Raw genomic sequence first — 15,367 nt, forward strand, 5'->3', positions numbered from 1 at the left:
CACTAATGTAGTAGAGAATGTTCAAAAGTGTATTCTTTTAATCCCAAATTTTTTTTACAGAGCGAAATAGATTCCATGCCGATGTGCTGTTTTTGAAATATTTACGTGTCTGTGCAACAAAACTGTTTCAAACAGAGTCGTAAAATTGTGGCAAAATTAAATAACCCATGACCTTGACATAGTTGCATTGAACTCCTTATATGCGCTGATTGTAATTGGGATTCTTCCCCGCTTCCTTTCAGCACGAGGTAATTGCAGTGTCTGAGAAGGTGATTGTGCGGCTGGAGGACTTGGTGAAGTGGACGGTACCAGACTTCTCAGGATGGACCCACTGTCTGAAGGCCGAGCCTCTCAAACCCTCTGTGCTTCGGGAGCTGGGGACCAACGGGAGGCGGGAGGCCCTCCACCGCTACCGGGAGAGCACCCTGACCAGCGGACTCAACTTCAAGGATGTCCAGCGGGAGAGGACACAGCTTGGTGAGCGTCAGCAGAAACCTCAATTTCTTTTGCCGTTTTTGAGGTTATTTTTTTTTTTGTTGCATTTCTTCATTCCAAAAGGTTACTGCAGAGTTTCCAATTTCTCTGGGCTGCTGTGTTGAATGTTTTTGTATTTGTGTCCCGTTTCCACCATAAATCAGCTTATGTTTATTGTCCTTTGGTTGGTTTAACAAGTGTTGTCTTGACTGCAGTAATTCATCAGTGTGTAGTTGGAATTCCTCCCGATATAATGAGCTGAGAATCACGCTAATAGAGGCAGGATAGAGGTAATGGCAGTGTGTTTGCCAACGCATTATTATCCTACAGTATAACAGCTCTTTTTAGAGTGCGACAACAACAAAGGCAGCATTGCAAAAATCACATAATTCAGCTGGTAATGTTTTAAAATAATTGAGTCACATCAAACTGCAGTCTACGGCTCCTCCGACGCCGTCTTATACATCAGTTCAGATCGTAATTGGCTGTGTATCTCTGGAGCTTCAAGGATCATTGCTGTTTGTGTCTGAATGGTTGTCTGGCGTATCCATCATGTATACGGTGCCATTAAGTGTTGGTGATTGTTTGATTCCTGCACCGGGCTCTTTGAGTCTCACGTCAGCATTTCCTATGAATCAGGCCAAACATAAAGCTGGATGTCTCTGTGGATGATTCATCCGATGCAAATAGGAAACTCTGGCATTTGAGCCTAATAATCAGAAAGAACATAATGTTCCCCTTGAAGCTGCTTCCCAGTTATTTGCCTCGCTCTCACATGGCTGTGATGTAATGCCTAATACTGATTACAATGGTATAATGTAGCTTAGCAAACATGCTAGAAATACCATCATGTCTTGTCAGATTATATGTATGTATCCTGCTGATTTAAGCCAGAAACGTAGCTTTTTAATCCTCAATTAATTCATTTTTCAGAATCATTTTATGCCTAAAGCCTTTGTGGAAGTGAAACTGCTATAGGCTTGAAAACATGAGCCCTCTTTTTTTTGCAGAAAATAGTGGTTTATTGATGAGTCCTGGACTGTTTTTTGCTCCTGATCTTCCAGGAAGAGAAGCTGTGGTGTGCTTCTATGTGATGCTGTAATGCCCTTGATTACTCGATATTGCTTGAATCTCATACACAAAAAGGACAAGAGGATCAATAATGGATGCTTTGTTGTTATTCCAGTAATCAATACAGTTTGCTTGTGCTTGTGTATGCGTGTGTGTGTGTGTGTGTGTGTGATTGCTTGCTTTCACAAATAGATGTGTCAGCCTGCTTCTTAAATGATATTATGTTCCATATCAGGGCTTTCTATAAATGTGCTGTTTCGTCCAGGTTTTATAGATTTAGCTATTGTCTGTGTAATAACCGGACAATGACGCTATTGCTACTGAGGGGTTGTGTGTGTGTGTGTGTGTGTGTGTGTGTGTGAATGTGTGCGTGTGTTGCTAATGAGCAGCGCTGCCGTTAATGACTCCATCAGGCTGTTTCTAAATGCACTTGTCACTCCGATGGGACACTCCGCCAGAGAATCTGCCCACTCAGCAGAACGGGCTCAGACTCTGGCAGGGCACCAGAGACACACACACGCGCGCACACACACGCACGCACACACACGCACACACACACACACACACACGTAGATGGACACGAACACATGCTACACACCGACAATCAGTGGTGTGCACTCACTTATCCGTTTGTTTGTTTGTTCACTACCTCTTTGGCGTGGCGGTTGTTGACAGTCTAACAATATGAGCGATGCAGAGAGTTTGGGAGAGAGTGTGAGATATTACTTATTCTTCAAACGCAAATGCACGTTACTCTGAGCAAGGGTTTGCATAGAAATATGAAATATGCCACTGCAATCCTGCTGACTACTGAAATGAAATATTCATGCCCCAGCAGCAGATCAGATATAAAAGTACTCTGAAAGCATCTTGTAGCTGAATGTCTGTAATTCTGTGTAATATTGGCTCATTGACTAAACTGACTTTTTATGATAGAGCTATATGCTCTTTTTTGGATTGTATTTCTAAACAGAAGTGGCTGCTCGCTCTTTTTACTTGAATGATATATTTGCTGATTGTTATTCTCGGGCTGATCTGTAACTATGTCAGAGGAATTGGATTGTTCCCCATAACAGGATACTGCAGCAATACCACAAGCTGCACAGAAAAACATTGTGAGCTAAAGAGCAATAAAGTGTGCCATTGTTATCGAGGGAAACCGTTCTCTTTTTTTTTTTCTCAGTGCGTATCCTAACTTTTCCTGGCACGCTGCCAATGTGAATTAAGTACACAGTTATATCTTTTTGTCTCACAGTCAACATATGAAAAATATTGAAGACAAATGTGTCTGAAACATCCAAATGACACTTGTATTTTCCCTGATCTGCATCGCATACATAGAGCAATATGGTTTGGTAAGTAAACAAAGCTCCATTCTGTCTTCAGAAATGCATAAAGGGTGAAACCAAAGAGGCCCGCACAAAGTTAATTAATTAATTAGAGAAACAAGTGACCTTTGCCGCTGTCCTGCAGCATCGACAGCTGTGACTCTAAAACCTGTGAGGCAGAGAGATGATTGGTATGATAATTCAAATTCCAGCTTTCGCCAGGCTTTGAAATGCAGTGTTTTAAAAGTGCGGCTGACCAGGAATAAGAGGACCTTGAGAATGCCTTCGTAAAACTGAAAGAAACAAAGCATCAGTCCGTCTGAGAGTGATCTCAATGTTCTTGTCTAAATCACGGCAAGAACGTGATTTAGACAAGAACATTGAGATCACTCTAATGTCTGTACTGCAGATATGATGATACTGCCTGCAACCAATTAGCTTAGCTTAGCATGAAGACTGTAAATAGGGGGAAACCGTTAGCTTGGCTCCTATCAAACCTAGAGCTCACAAATTAACATCCTGTTTGTTTAATCTCTACAAAAAATGTGGTGGACTATTTCTTGGCTGAGTTCCGTAACGTCTTCCTCTTGTTGTCACTGTGTTGTTGCCACAGAGACGGGCTAGCTGCTTCCCCCTGTTTCCAGTCTTTGTGCTAGGCTAACCGACTGCTTGCTGCAGCCTCATATTTACCTTACAAACATGAGAGTGGTATCATCTAACTCTCGGCAAGATAAAGGATGAAAACGGTTTACAAAATGATGATTTTAGTATGTATAGTTTTGTAGCTGCATGTAACGCAAAGGACATTAATCACATTAAAAACAGTGTAGTTTCCCACATACAGTACACCAAAGCCAATAATCTTATCAATCGAATAATTCTTCGAGTGCATGAAGAGTGATGTATTGTACTTTGCAGTCTTTACATAATCTGTAATGTGATTCACTTAATCAGTTAAAGCAAACTGTCCACTCAGTTTATCTTGTATTGGACTGAGCATTAGAGCTTCTTTTTACTGTTAAATCCACCAGGGATGACTTGCCAGGGAAGTTTACATTGTGCCCCACTATCTCTCCCCAGAGAACTGGCCTGATTCTTTTCTTTTTTTTTTTTTCATTGCTGCCTGCCGAAATTGGTTTCTGCTCGTATACTACGAGGCCGAGCGCCTGAGAGCTGTATCTGCTGATACAGTTTGTTGGCTTTAGCCAGAAGAAACGGAGAGCTGTAGAAGGAAAATAAAATGAATAAAATAAAAAAACTAAAAACAAAAGGATTGCTCCTGCTCACAAAATAGCTCAATAGGTTTTCTGTCTTGTATTTCTTCAATTCAAGCCTTTAGCGCAGAAGCCAGTGAGCAGATAGTGAGTTGAGATGATTTGGAGGATTAGACGAGGTCAAAGCTTGTGACTCCTGCATTCAAAGAACATAGATGGTGTTCCTGACTCCTGCCCTCACCTGTGGCATCATCAGTAGCTGGTTCATCCCTCAGTGCTGTGAGGATCAGGGCTGTCTGAGAAAACAACCCGGGTATCCGTGCAGGCGGAGAAAATATACAGTGTATTACCAAAGGAGTCACCCCTCCCCTTGACTTTTAATACTATTTTTGTGCTGCAGCACCTTCTGAAAATTGAAGTAAACGACACCATACAATTACAAAAATAATATTATCTTACTTATTACGGTCTGATGTCTACTGCAGTGCTGCATATTAAAACTGTTAGGGCTGGTAATTAAGGTCAGTTATACATTTTTCAAGGAAAGGCATGTTATTCATGCAGCTTCTTTATTCTATGAAAAGCTGTAAATGGCGAGCTTTGATTGATGATTTCCGTCCAGTAGGCCCCTTTCACAGCAGCCATTCTGACATGCAGGGTAAACACAGGTGTAATTGATAAAATGAATTATGGTCCCATTTTATTCAGTGTGTCACAGCTATTCCAGTGAGCCAACAGGCACAGTGGCCCACCTAAATTGAACAGGGCCATAATTAATGTTGTTAATAACACCTGTGTTTACCTTGCAATGACAAGTAAAACTGGCTGCTACATCAGTGTCCAGAGTCAAAGTTGTACTTGAGTTGTATGTATAAAATGAATGACATTATGGCATTTACCTCCTATAATCCTCAATAACTGACCTAACTGACCTAACCGACTGTGTCCTAATTCCTCACTACATACTAATTCTATACGGTATATTGTGGAACAATTTTGCAGTTAGCATTTTATGATGGATGTGATGCGCTACAAGTCAAAGTTCAGCCGGTCTCACCTTTTTTCAGCGCTCCAAAGACGCGTCGAAACGTCAACCAATCACATGCTTTTGTTTCGCCCTTTTCCTTCTACCTAATGAAATTCTGTAAGCCAATTCTGAGTGCTATTTTTTTTACGTCATTTCTATGTCAACAACCTCTTGAGCTCGCCAGTCTTGTTGCCTTTGACGCTTGTCATGTTAAAATAACAGCACGATGGCTACTCAGGTGTTGTTTTGACGGTGAGCGAACATGCACAATACCAGGAACCTAAAATCAAAACAGCTAAAAGGAATTCAGCCATCATCAACTGTATTATTTACACCTTAGCTTTTCCTACTATGACATGTCAAGATGTCTTATGTGTAAAAGGCCTATTTCTTTGTAGAACAATAATGAACATCAACAAAATGAAGCCTATATTTGACGTCCTAATACTTTACTGACATTTTTTCAGTGTGCACACACTCGGAACGTACTCAGACTAACAGTGTTGTCTGGAATTGAGACGGACTAGTACTTTACTCTATGTGATCACAGCTAAACGTACATTGATTGAGCTGGAAGGCACAGTAGGCCAGTGAGGCACGGAGCGATATCACTGCATTTGAAGATTCTATACAGCCTCGCCCGCTCGGGGATAGTACGACTGTATTTCCACCTGATGCAACATCTGATCGGTTTGCCAGGCTTGGCACATATACCTGAGTTGATATACCCGACAATATTTCAGTCGGAACATTTCAATTTGATGTAGAGGGTAGATTCTGTCCCTTTTCAGAGACTGTTGAGCGCGCCACTGAATGTTTTTATGCGGGCAGGAACCGGTGATAAGGAAACAGACAGATGCTGTCTCCTCATGGTTGATTTGTCTTGGTGACAATACAGAACAATATTTGGGACTTTGAGTCACTATCACACATGAAAATGTTTTATGTTTCGACTGCAACGTGGGAAGGAGTAAAGCGGTTTCTTGGAAAAGATAAAGAAAAAGTGTCGCGGTGTTACAAGAGTGATGGTATGTTGTGACTCCGACAGAGAGAGAGAGAATGCTTTTGTAAGACCCGCCACACTGTATTCCTCCATTCAGAATATGTGGCAGATTGTATCGTTTGCACTTGTTTGCTTTCCGCCCTTCAAACATATTTGCTTCCCCTTCTGCTTTTTTTTCCACAGAACTACACAAACTGTCCAAAATCCTTTTTTGTAGTAATTTAATGGAGTGTTTGTATTGATTATGTGCCTCCCTCACCCCTCCCCACTTTTTCTCCTTCTTTGGTATGTTTTTTTTTTTTTCTCTTCTTTTCGGTGGTGCTGGAAGGGTTTATGGCAATATCTTCTTCATTATGCTCAGACCTGTAGGAGAGAGAATCACAAGCTGTTTTTCCTCGCTGATGTGCTCATATCATTAATTCACTTCTGACTGGCCGGAAGCCAGAGAATTCTAAATCTGTAAGCAGTAAATTGTGTGCCGGGGTGGAAAAATCTATTAGATGTTTGAGCATGTCTCGAATTTGAATGGGAGAAAGAGAGAGAAAGACACACTGTGAGAAAAAGAGAGAGAGAGAGAGAGAGACCACCCTACATCTCAGCGATATCCTGTTATGGCTCGCACCGTTATCAAATTCAGCTTCGTCGGATAGCTATATTCATTAATAATTTGTGTTATTTCATTTCTAGAATGTCACATAATGTGTTTTTTTGCTTTGAGCGAGGGAGGGGGCTGAAGGCTGATGTGGATGGTTAAACAATGAGAATGGCCTCAGAGGAAATGAAGAGCTCCGTCTCTCCATTAGCGAGGTCTGAAACAACAGTTGTGTCTCTCTTCTCTCCATTAGTCAGGTCTGGAACAACAGAGTTGCTATTGATGTGACCTCTGCCAGGCATCTTAAATAGACAGAAAGGGAGTGAGGTTCTTTCATAACACACTAGCTTGTCTCCTTATAAGACACATTTCCCAATAGATTTTTTTTTTTTTTTTTGTGTGTTTGATTATCTTATTATGAAAAGCCATAAAATCACATGAATCAGGAGTTTTTTTATCTCCGGTTGTGTGTTTTGTTTCTTAAACAAATTGCCTGCTAGTTCCAGTTACACTCTGACTCACACTTAAGTGTTACCCAACCAGCAGGCTTACTGAAGAGATTTCTAAATTTGTCTTTGTCGAGATGATGCTCATTTCAAGTATTACTGCAGCATTAATATTTCAGTGCCGAACTGCCTTTTGTACATGTCTCCCTGACATGTTATGTTGACACTCTGCCTTATATGTGGATGATTCTGTGCTGCTCAGTGGGCCTTCTACACATCACAGATTGTACAATTAACAGCTCTGCATATTTTATGAGCATGCCAGTCCATCTGCTTTATGAATGCATGTACAACTGTCCTGTCCTGTTGTGTGTATTAAAAGGACTTGAATTTGAAATCCACATTAAGAAAAACACACAAATGGACATAGCATTGTGAAATGAATACGAGCAGTGCTGGAATGTAAATAATTTACTAAATCTCTGTGCAGATTTAAGGTATAGTACTTTACTCGAGCATTTTATTTATTATTTTACATCATACTTCTCCTGCATTACTTGTATTTGTCAGTTTAAGTCACTACTTTACAGATTCAGATTTGGCATACACATGTGAAAATCCAGAGCTGATGCATCTTTACAGATTAAACTACCCAACCGTGCATAAAATAGTTAAAATTAGCTCCACTCAACAGTGAAATACTACTTATACACTAATGCATCAGTAAGTGTAGAGTATACTCATAGGAACAATGTTGAGGACTGAGTAGGCTTATGCGCACTTTTAATTGTGATACTTATGGTACATTTAGTTAATAACACTTACATGCTTTTACTTAAGTGACACTTTTACTTAAATACGGGATCTGAATGCTTCTTCCACCACTGAATATGAACGGCATCGATCTCGTAGAACTTGAATCATGACTCACTTTTTAAGCTTTGTGGTGATATGATTTATAAGACCCATCTGCGCACATTGATAATAATAATAACTTGAATTCCACAGCATGTGTATGTGTGTGGGAACAAAATACCCAATTAATTCCGCCTTAACATTACAGTGTTAGAAAAACAATTTCAGTCAGACCTGTGTTAAGGTAAAAGAAAATAGCTCTCTCCACTGATTGCAGATCAGCTTTCTCGACATCCACTTAATATCTGTTATAATCTGAAAGGCAGCACTGATGCAAGAGGGTCACAAACTGTAATCAGCTGCATGATATATACTGTAGTACACAGTATGGAAGATAGACTTCTAGCCTTGTAGGAATAACATAGTGTTCATTTCACAGCACAGAGGTAATGCATTTTTCCTGCATTCAAAGGTAATTGCAATGGGGGCTTTGATAGATTCCAGACCTTTGGTGGGAGCTGTGTGTGTGTGTGTGTGTGTGTGTGTGTGTATATGCTCACACATACTTGCTTGGATACATAACTGCTCTTAATGCTTTTATTAAGCCAAAGAAATACAAATTACGTCATTTGTATTTGCAAAATATCTCTGTGCAGATGGTGTAATATATTTATTTTGGTTTCTTTGATATATTGACTGCCAGAGGAGTTGGAAGGAGCGCCTTGGCTGCAAACAATAGATCACTGATGCCTCTCTGTCCTCTTTTTCAACCTGTCAGTCCATTTCCTTGTTATGTACTGGCCTGAGGAGCACTTGGCAAAATGAGAGGCATTCAGCCAGTCTTGTTTTTCCCCCTGATTTTTCCCTCAGCCATAACTCAAGGAAGCTGTTGTTTCAACCGACATGTCAGAGGATAATATTTACAGCTAACATTAGCAGAGTCCCTGAATCCCTATGTACCAATGTAATATAGGTGCAACCTTTATTGATCTTGCAAATGATGATTATTAAATGGGAGAGAGGACATCTGAGCAATGGAGCTGACACTAGATACACAAATACAACCTGATATTTCAGTATTTGGCTTCCATGAGGAAGCAAAGGTGCATTTATTGCTTCACCACTATGACTGGCAAGGTTTTAAACAATAGAAGCCGTTGCCAAATAATTCTGTGTCTCTTCCCACTGTGTTGTCATACTGTATACAATATACAAAAGACTCACATTGGACCTTTTTTACTTGCGAGCTGTTGCGAAAAACAAACAAACCCCACAGCAATATTACTGAGAGAAATAAAAAATATGGAGTGACCAGTACACATAAAGTTGTTATCGGAGCGAGTAGATATTCTCCTTTGAAGTTCTTATCTTTCCTGCGAGATATGAGACAAGCAGCTACAAACACTGTATGTGCTGCATTACAGTGATTACAGCTCTGTTGGTAAAGCGGAGGCTTTGCCACATCAGAAGTCATGTTCTGTAATCTGGAATGAATACGTTTAAAGCCAAGCTGGTCGCAGTTTATCAGAAATTACCTGCTTGTTTAGCCAGATACTGTGAGTTTCACATGAGTAACACGGCAGCCTTGTGAAAACAGTTTGTGCCGGAGCGAGCTGCGGAACTTCAAACTGAGATCATTAGCGGTTGTGGAGAGAAAACAATTGTTAGTGGTTGTTTTCATTTTTGTGGGGCTGTTTGAGTGTGTAATCACAACTAAGTGCTGGGAGAATTTCCTACAGTTTGCATTTCTGGGATTTGCTTTTGTATCTTCAGTCCGCTTTATATCAATGACAGCACATAAACAAGAAATCTGAACAGATGGTGCTGGTTTTTAATGACATATTGCTATCTGTAAAGTCTCTCTCTCTGAGCCACAGACTAAAACATCTCCCCTTGGGGAGCGCACCGCTCTAGTTGTTATCATCCGATGCTAATGTCACTCTTTTCTTTGTCACATTGTCAAGTCTCCCAGCTAAATAAATGCGATGTAAATTGAGTATTGTGCTGGATGTAATTATTGAAAAGGGTTCCAGTTGGCTTAACTCTACGGGTTCTGTTTATTTAAAGCCCTCCTCCTCTGTACAGATCTGATGATAGAGAGAGAAGGAGAAAGAGAGGTTCTTATATAATGACAGGAATTCACAATGGAGCCATGCTGAATGACAATCCCCCCCCCCCCCCAAACAAACAACCCCCCTTCTCTTCCTCATTACAGTTTTACTATTGGGAAACTTGCCTGTCTCAAATAGCCTCTAGTATTATTCCTTTTCCCCCTCCTGCTCTTTTTGTGCTTCATTCTTTTACTGAAAACATATTAAATCATGTTTCCTTTTGCACAGTTACACCCTGAGAATAAGTCTGAGTAGATAATGAGAGGCCCTTCTTTGAGGAAATACACACTTTGATCTAGAATGGCATGTAATTCCTTGCCTGACCCAATTCTCAATCTCCTGATAAGATGTTTTTTTTTTTTTGTCTCGCTCTCCCTCCTTTGCTCTAACCTTCCCGCAGAACTCACTCAAATGGGAAGTTGCTGTCCCATTAAAGATGCATTTAAAGCCAAACATGTCATCCATTTCATTCTGCAGGAGGAGGATATGTGTGGTTGGAAACGCTGTCCGCTACAAGCTGAAACTCTCCATGTATCCCTCTTTCTCCCTGTCGGTGACAACCTCCGAGATCTCTGATCACAGCTGCGCAATTGAGTTTGTGTCGGACAGAGCTGCGTGACAAATGAAAGTGGCCGTCATAGTAGATAGAGTATCATCACCTGGGTGTAAAAGCTTTTAAGCTCGCTTGAGGAGAGGGAAAGAGACATGGAGAGGGCTTTCAGTTGTTTGTGTATAAGGCAGCTGTATTGCTGCAACCAAAGATAGTTGATTAAATTTGCTCCCTGTGGTATTTGCACATTTCGGGTTCTTGCAGAGCAGCTTGTTTTTACTCTCAGAATTGACTGCGCCATAAGTGGATTGACCCCCAAAACCCAGCAGTAGTCTTTCATTAGTCAGGATGCAGCCGGGGAACAGGCAGCGAGCAGTGTTTACGGTCAATCCGTCACTACACAAAAGGGGATCAACATGGCACAAACTTGTCTTCCTCATCTTAAGGGGACAATGTTGCCTCGTAGTAATCACGTTATCAACTTCTCCTCCTCATGACTCGGATAATTCAGAGGGGCCAAAGCCGTACGCATAACTTCATCTACGGCACAAAAGCAGGCCCTTTAGAGCGTCTGTGATAGCTCATTTGTTACGAGGCCCCGGTTGTTTTTTTGATAGTCAAAAGAACCAATTTGGGTTTTTGACAAGGAGCCCCTCTGAATAATTCCTTCATGTATTACAGGACCTATTAAATGCAAACTTTTCAATCTGGCAATCAATAAGGCAGGCAGCTTTCCCTGGCCCCGTGCCAGACACATTAGGGCTGCGAGCGATGGTTGCTAGGGAGCTGAGCCTGCTCAGGGGAAAGAATGTTTAATGTAATAGAATCACATAAATCAACTGGAGGAAAGTGCTTGTGTTGTTTCTTCTCTTCTCTTCTCTTCTCTCTGTTTAACTGAAAACATTTAATATGGGTGTGTGTTTTTGAAAATCTAGTACAGCCATTTTTTTTCTCCCCCCCCTTCTGTCAACCGCAAGAACATCTGGGATGGAATTAAGCTGAGGGAAGTTAAATTTTCTCAGTGTTTATGTGTGTGTACACTTCTTATTATGAGTGTCAGTATGTGCGCACGCGTGCACACACGCACTTGATTTTGTACGCATAGCTGTGTGTCCCCAATCCCTGTGTCTCACACTTGAATAAATTGAGGTGAAAATTATATAAATGTTTCTTCTTCTTTTTTTTTTCTTTGTCACAGGCCACTGCCCCACCCTGCTGAAATGAATGGGGCACTTTAGTGCTTTACTATAATTAAGAACAGGAGCCAGCATGCATGGAGGGCTCTCTTTCTCTCTCTTTCTATGTATCACTCCCTGTCAGTGTTACTCTCCCTCTCTCTGCCCTCTGTACAGTTTCACTAGAACATTTCCTCTGGGTGTTAGTGCCCTTTTGTGGGAATATGATTATCTTAGAAGAATTAGTGCACAGTCGTGGCTTGAGAATGTAAAAGCCAGATCTCGCTTCAAGTCATACTCCAACCATTGTATCTGATAAAGCAGAATCTTTTTAATATCGGACGCAAAAAACTTGTTTTTGCGTCCGATTTTTGACAGGTACAATTGATTTACCTCCATAGAAACTTCTCAAACCAGACCTGCAGCATAAACACTAATCCGCTTTCCATTTATTTGTAAGCTCATATTTTCACAGAAATATGACTAAATACAGTGCTAGTGTCCCATTTGTATGCTCTTGGGTTTACCACTTAAACAGTTACTTTCTCAATAAACACCAGAGTCATGACAGCCATGCTTAGCAGAGTTAAAAAGTGTGAAATATGCTGGTGAAAGTATGAATGTTTCGACCGGAGTTTACAAATAGACGGCAAAGAAGTGGATTATCCTGCTGGGAAGTTTCTACGGAGAGTTGATTCATTTCCACTCTGAGAGATTATCGGTATATTGTAACCATGTGTTAGCAAACAGTTGCATCTTTACACATTCGACAGTCGCTTAGCAGCAAGAAAGGGAACAAAACAGTGAAGTTGTGGACTGTAAAACCAAAACAATAAGCTGAAAGATGCTAAAACCATCCATAAAGCTGACGGGTAATGCGGTTGATAATCCATTTCATCCATTGTTAATATACTGTAAAGACATTGGTTAGTGCAGCTGAATTATGATGATATACCAATAAAATAAAAAAATTGTGGAAAATTCACAAAGATGATGATGCTATCATGATATTTATTTCAGCCATATCGCCCCATTTGATCCTCAAAAGATATATTTGAAGTATCGCTCCATAAAGAGCCGTTGCAGCTGATATGATGAGCAGGGGAAAGGCGAGTCAGTGTCTGTGACTGATGTGATGTTGATGACGGACGGCCACCGAGTCATTTGCAAACACAGTATGTTATTCAATACGGATCCATTAAATACATCTGAAATATTATACCAATTCTTCTCCCTTTGAGCAAAATAGGCTGAGTGTTGGTGACACACAGTGTGATCGCTCTGCTTTGTCTTACACCAATACAGCGATTTATTGATGCCGCATCCTCCGCGTGATTAATGCGATTGTGTTTACAGCACAGACTAGCTTGCAATTATCGAAATGTTCTAGCACATTTTGTTTTATTCCAAATGTAGTAGTCATTCACAGATTGGACAAGCGTTGAATCATGCAAATCGAATGAATTTATTTCATTGTTTCATTTAATTCTCTCTTCGTTGGAACCACAAGTATGGCTCCCTCATCCCCCCCTACGCATCCTTTCCATTCGGTGTCACTGACAGATGCTGTTCCCTCTTTATTTGGTCAGGTTTCAATAACATGAAACCAATAGCCAGATCGGGCGCCTGCTGCTGCTTATATGGACCCCTCTCAGTGTCATGTCCCCTCATTGACAAGTGAGAGAGGGAGAGAATGCGGATGAATCAGAGATGTTTTATATATTATGAGAATGGGCTAAATGGAAACAGGGCAACCTCAGAGATCAATACAGAGCAGAGAGTCTGCAGAACGGAGTGAGAATACCAAACAAGAACCTCCTCTTCTCACCGTTTCCCTCTTTCTTTTTCTCGTCTCCCTCTTTTCTTCACCAATGTGTTACTTCATGCCTATTTCTTTTAAAGCTTTCTACTTTGCTTTGGTGTTAAAAAAGAAAAATCCCACATCAAATATGAAAGTGACATTATTGGCTCTGGGTTACATGCCTTGCCATCTCTCGCCAACCACACAAAAGCTGCAGGGGGATCCAGTAAATTCCTTGGCCGAGCAGATAATGTGGAAATGTTGACAACAGCACATTTTAGCAGAGTGAGTGATTTAAGAACTACAGCTGGTGACAGCGAGCATGAGAGTAATGGTTTTCAGCTTTTTCCTGCTCGTCTGTGACAAGAGAAATGAGCATACTTGCCTGAAAGATCTTGTCAGAGCTTGTGGGCAGTTTGAATATTTTTAAGCTTGGTTGAATGTAAATGACACAGTTTACTTGAGTCACATTTGGGTTTTAATTAGCCAGCGCGGATCTGCTTTTAACTGTCAGCAGCCCTCATATTACGGCTACTTTCAGTCCCAACTCGCAAAGCCGCTGTAGGAATTCTCCAATAAAAGCAGAGGATCTGAGAGATGCAGCAGTGGATTGCCCTTTTTATTTTTCTGGATTGGAATTCAATGATATAAATGATGTTTCATCTGACATTGCAATGGCTATTCATCCAGCGGAGCAGCTGCTTCAAGCACAACTAATGAGTTTCATGTCGTATGCACATTTCTGAAAATCTGATTATGATGAGTAATTTATCATGCTTGTTATGGAAGAGAATCATTTTTTTCCTTTGGAGTAATTACACAACATATCCTTTCATTCTTTGTGGTATAATGCGGTGTCAGAGCTTCTACTCCTGTCTCTCTCATATACATTGAGGCTGCAGTACTTTACTGTTTTTTCTGGCTCACTGGAATATTTCCCTCACAAATATCAAATCCATCCTGCGTTGTTGAATACCATTCTGTCATATTTATGAGCCAAATACTGTGCGCATATACTACAGCATGTTACTTTTACTATGTTGGAGTAGATTGAGATCCGTATTTTTCTGTGCAGAGTGCTTCATGACAGCTGTTGTTGCTAATGACTTTACCAGTCACAGTTACAGCGTAGTCCAATATCTGTGTTTTAAAAATGACTGTGTTTTCACTTTTGCATGTTTTAACACATAAATTAACTACGAATCCCCTGGAGATGACAGCTACACCAACCCGTTTTTAGATGTACTCTCCTCATTATGGTTTCATTCAGGGCTATTCTGTTGATTCATTTTACGATCAATTGAACAATTGTTTTATTTACTCCATGAAATCTTACAAAATAGTGTAAAATGCACCTCACAATTTTGACCTCAAGACAATTCGCCTGCTTTGTCTGTCAAAATGCAACGATATTCAATTGAGGATATTCAATTATGATAAAAGCAGCAAATCCTCCCGAGAAGCTGCAGGCAGATGTTTATATATTGAGTTTCTGCTCAATAAGTCACTTTAAACAAACCTCACAAATGCCTGTCAGTCAGCTTTTTTTTCAGCACTTGTTTCATTTCATGCCAGCGCAACAAGAAAATCACCTTGCAAAGATCTAAAACCTGGTTTTATTGAAATGCATTCGTGAGTGAGTGATTTGTGTGATTTTGAAATATGATGCTGTGTTCAAAGGAAATTCTGTTTCCAAGAAATGAGGACCGTCGGCTGCTGA

At 40.6% G+C, this 15,367-nt stretch overlaps 1 protein-coding gene across 1 annotated transcript in view; it reads left to right on the forward strand.

Annotated features, from left to right (window-relative positions):
- arid5b (AT-rich interaction domain 5B) overlaps positions 1-15,367 on the forward strand; it is a gene marked incomplete at its 5' end in the record, with an annotated part of 72,317 nt that overhangs the window by 10,527 nt on the left and 46,423 nt on the right. Inside the window, one exon of the mRNA XM_079168516.1 lies at positions 243-477. Coding sequence (XP_079024642.1) covers positions 243-477 — 235 coding nt within the window. The remainder of the gene's footprint in view (positions 1-242; positions 478-15,367) is intronic.

Source organism: Pholis gunnellus, assembly GCF_910591455.1.
Source record: "Pholis gunnellus genome assembly, chromosome: 11".
NCBI lineage: Eukaryota > Metazoa > Chordata > Actinopteri > Perciformes > Pholidae > Pholis > Pholis gunnellus.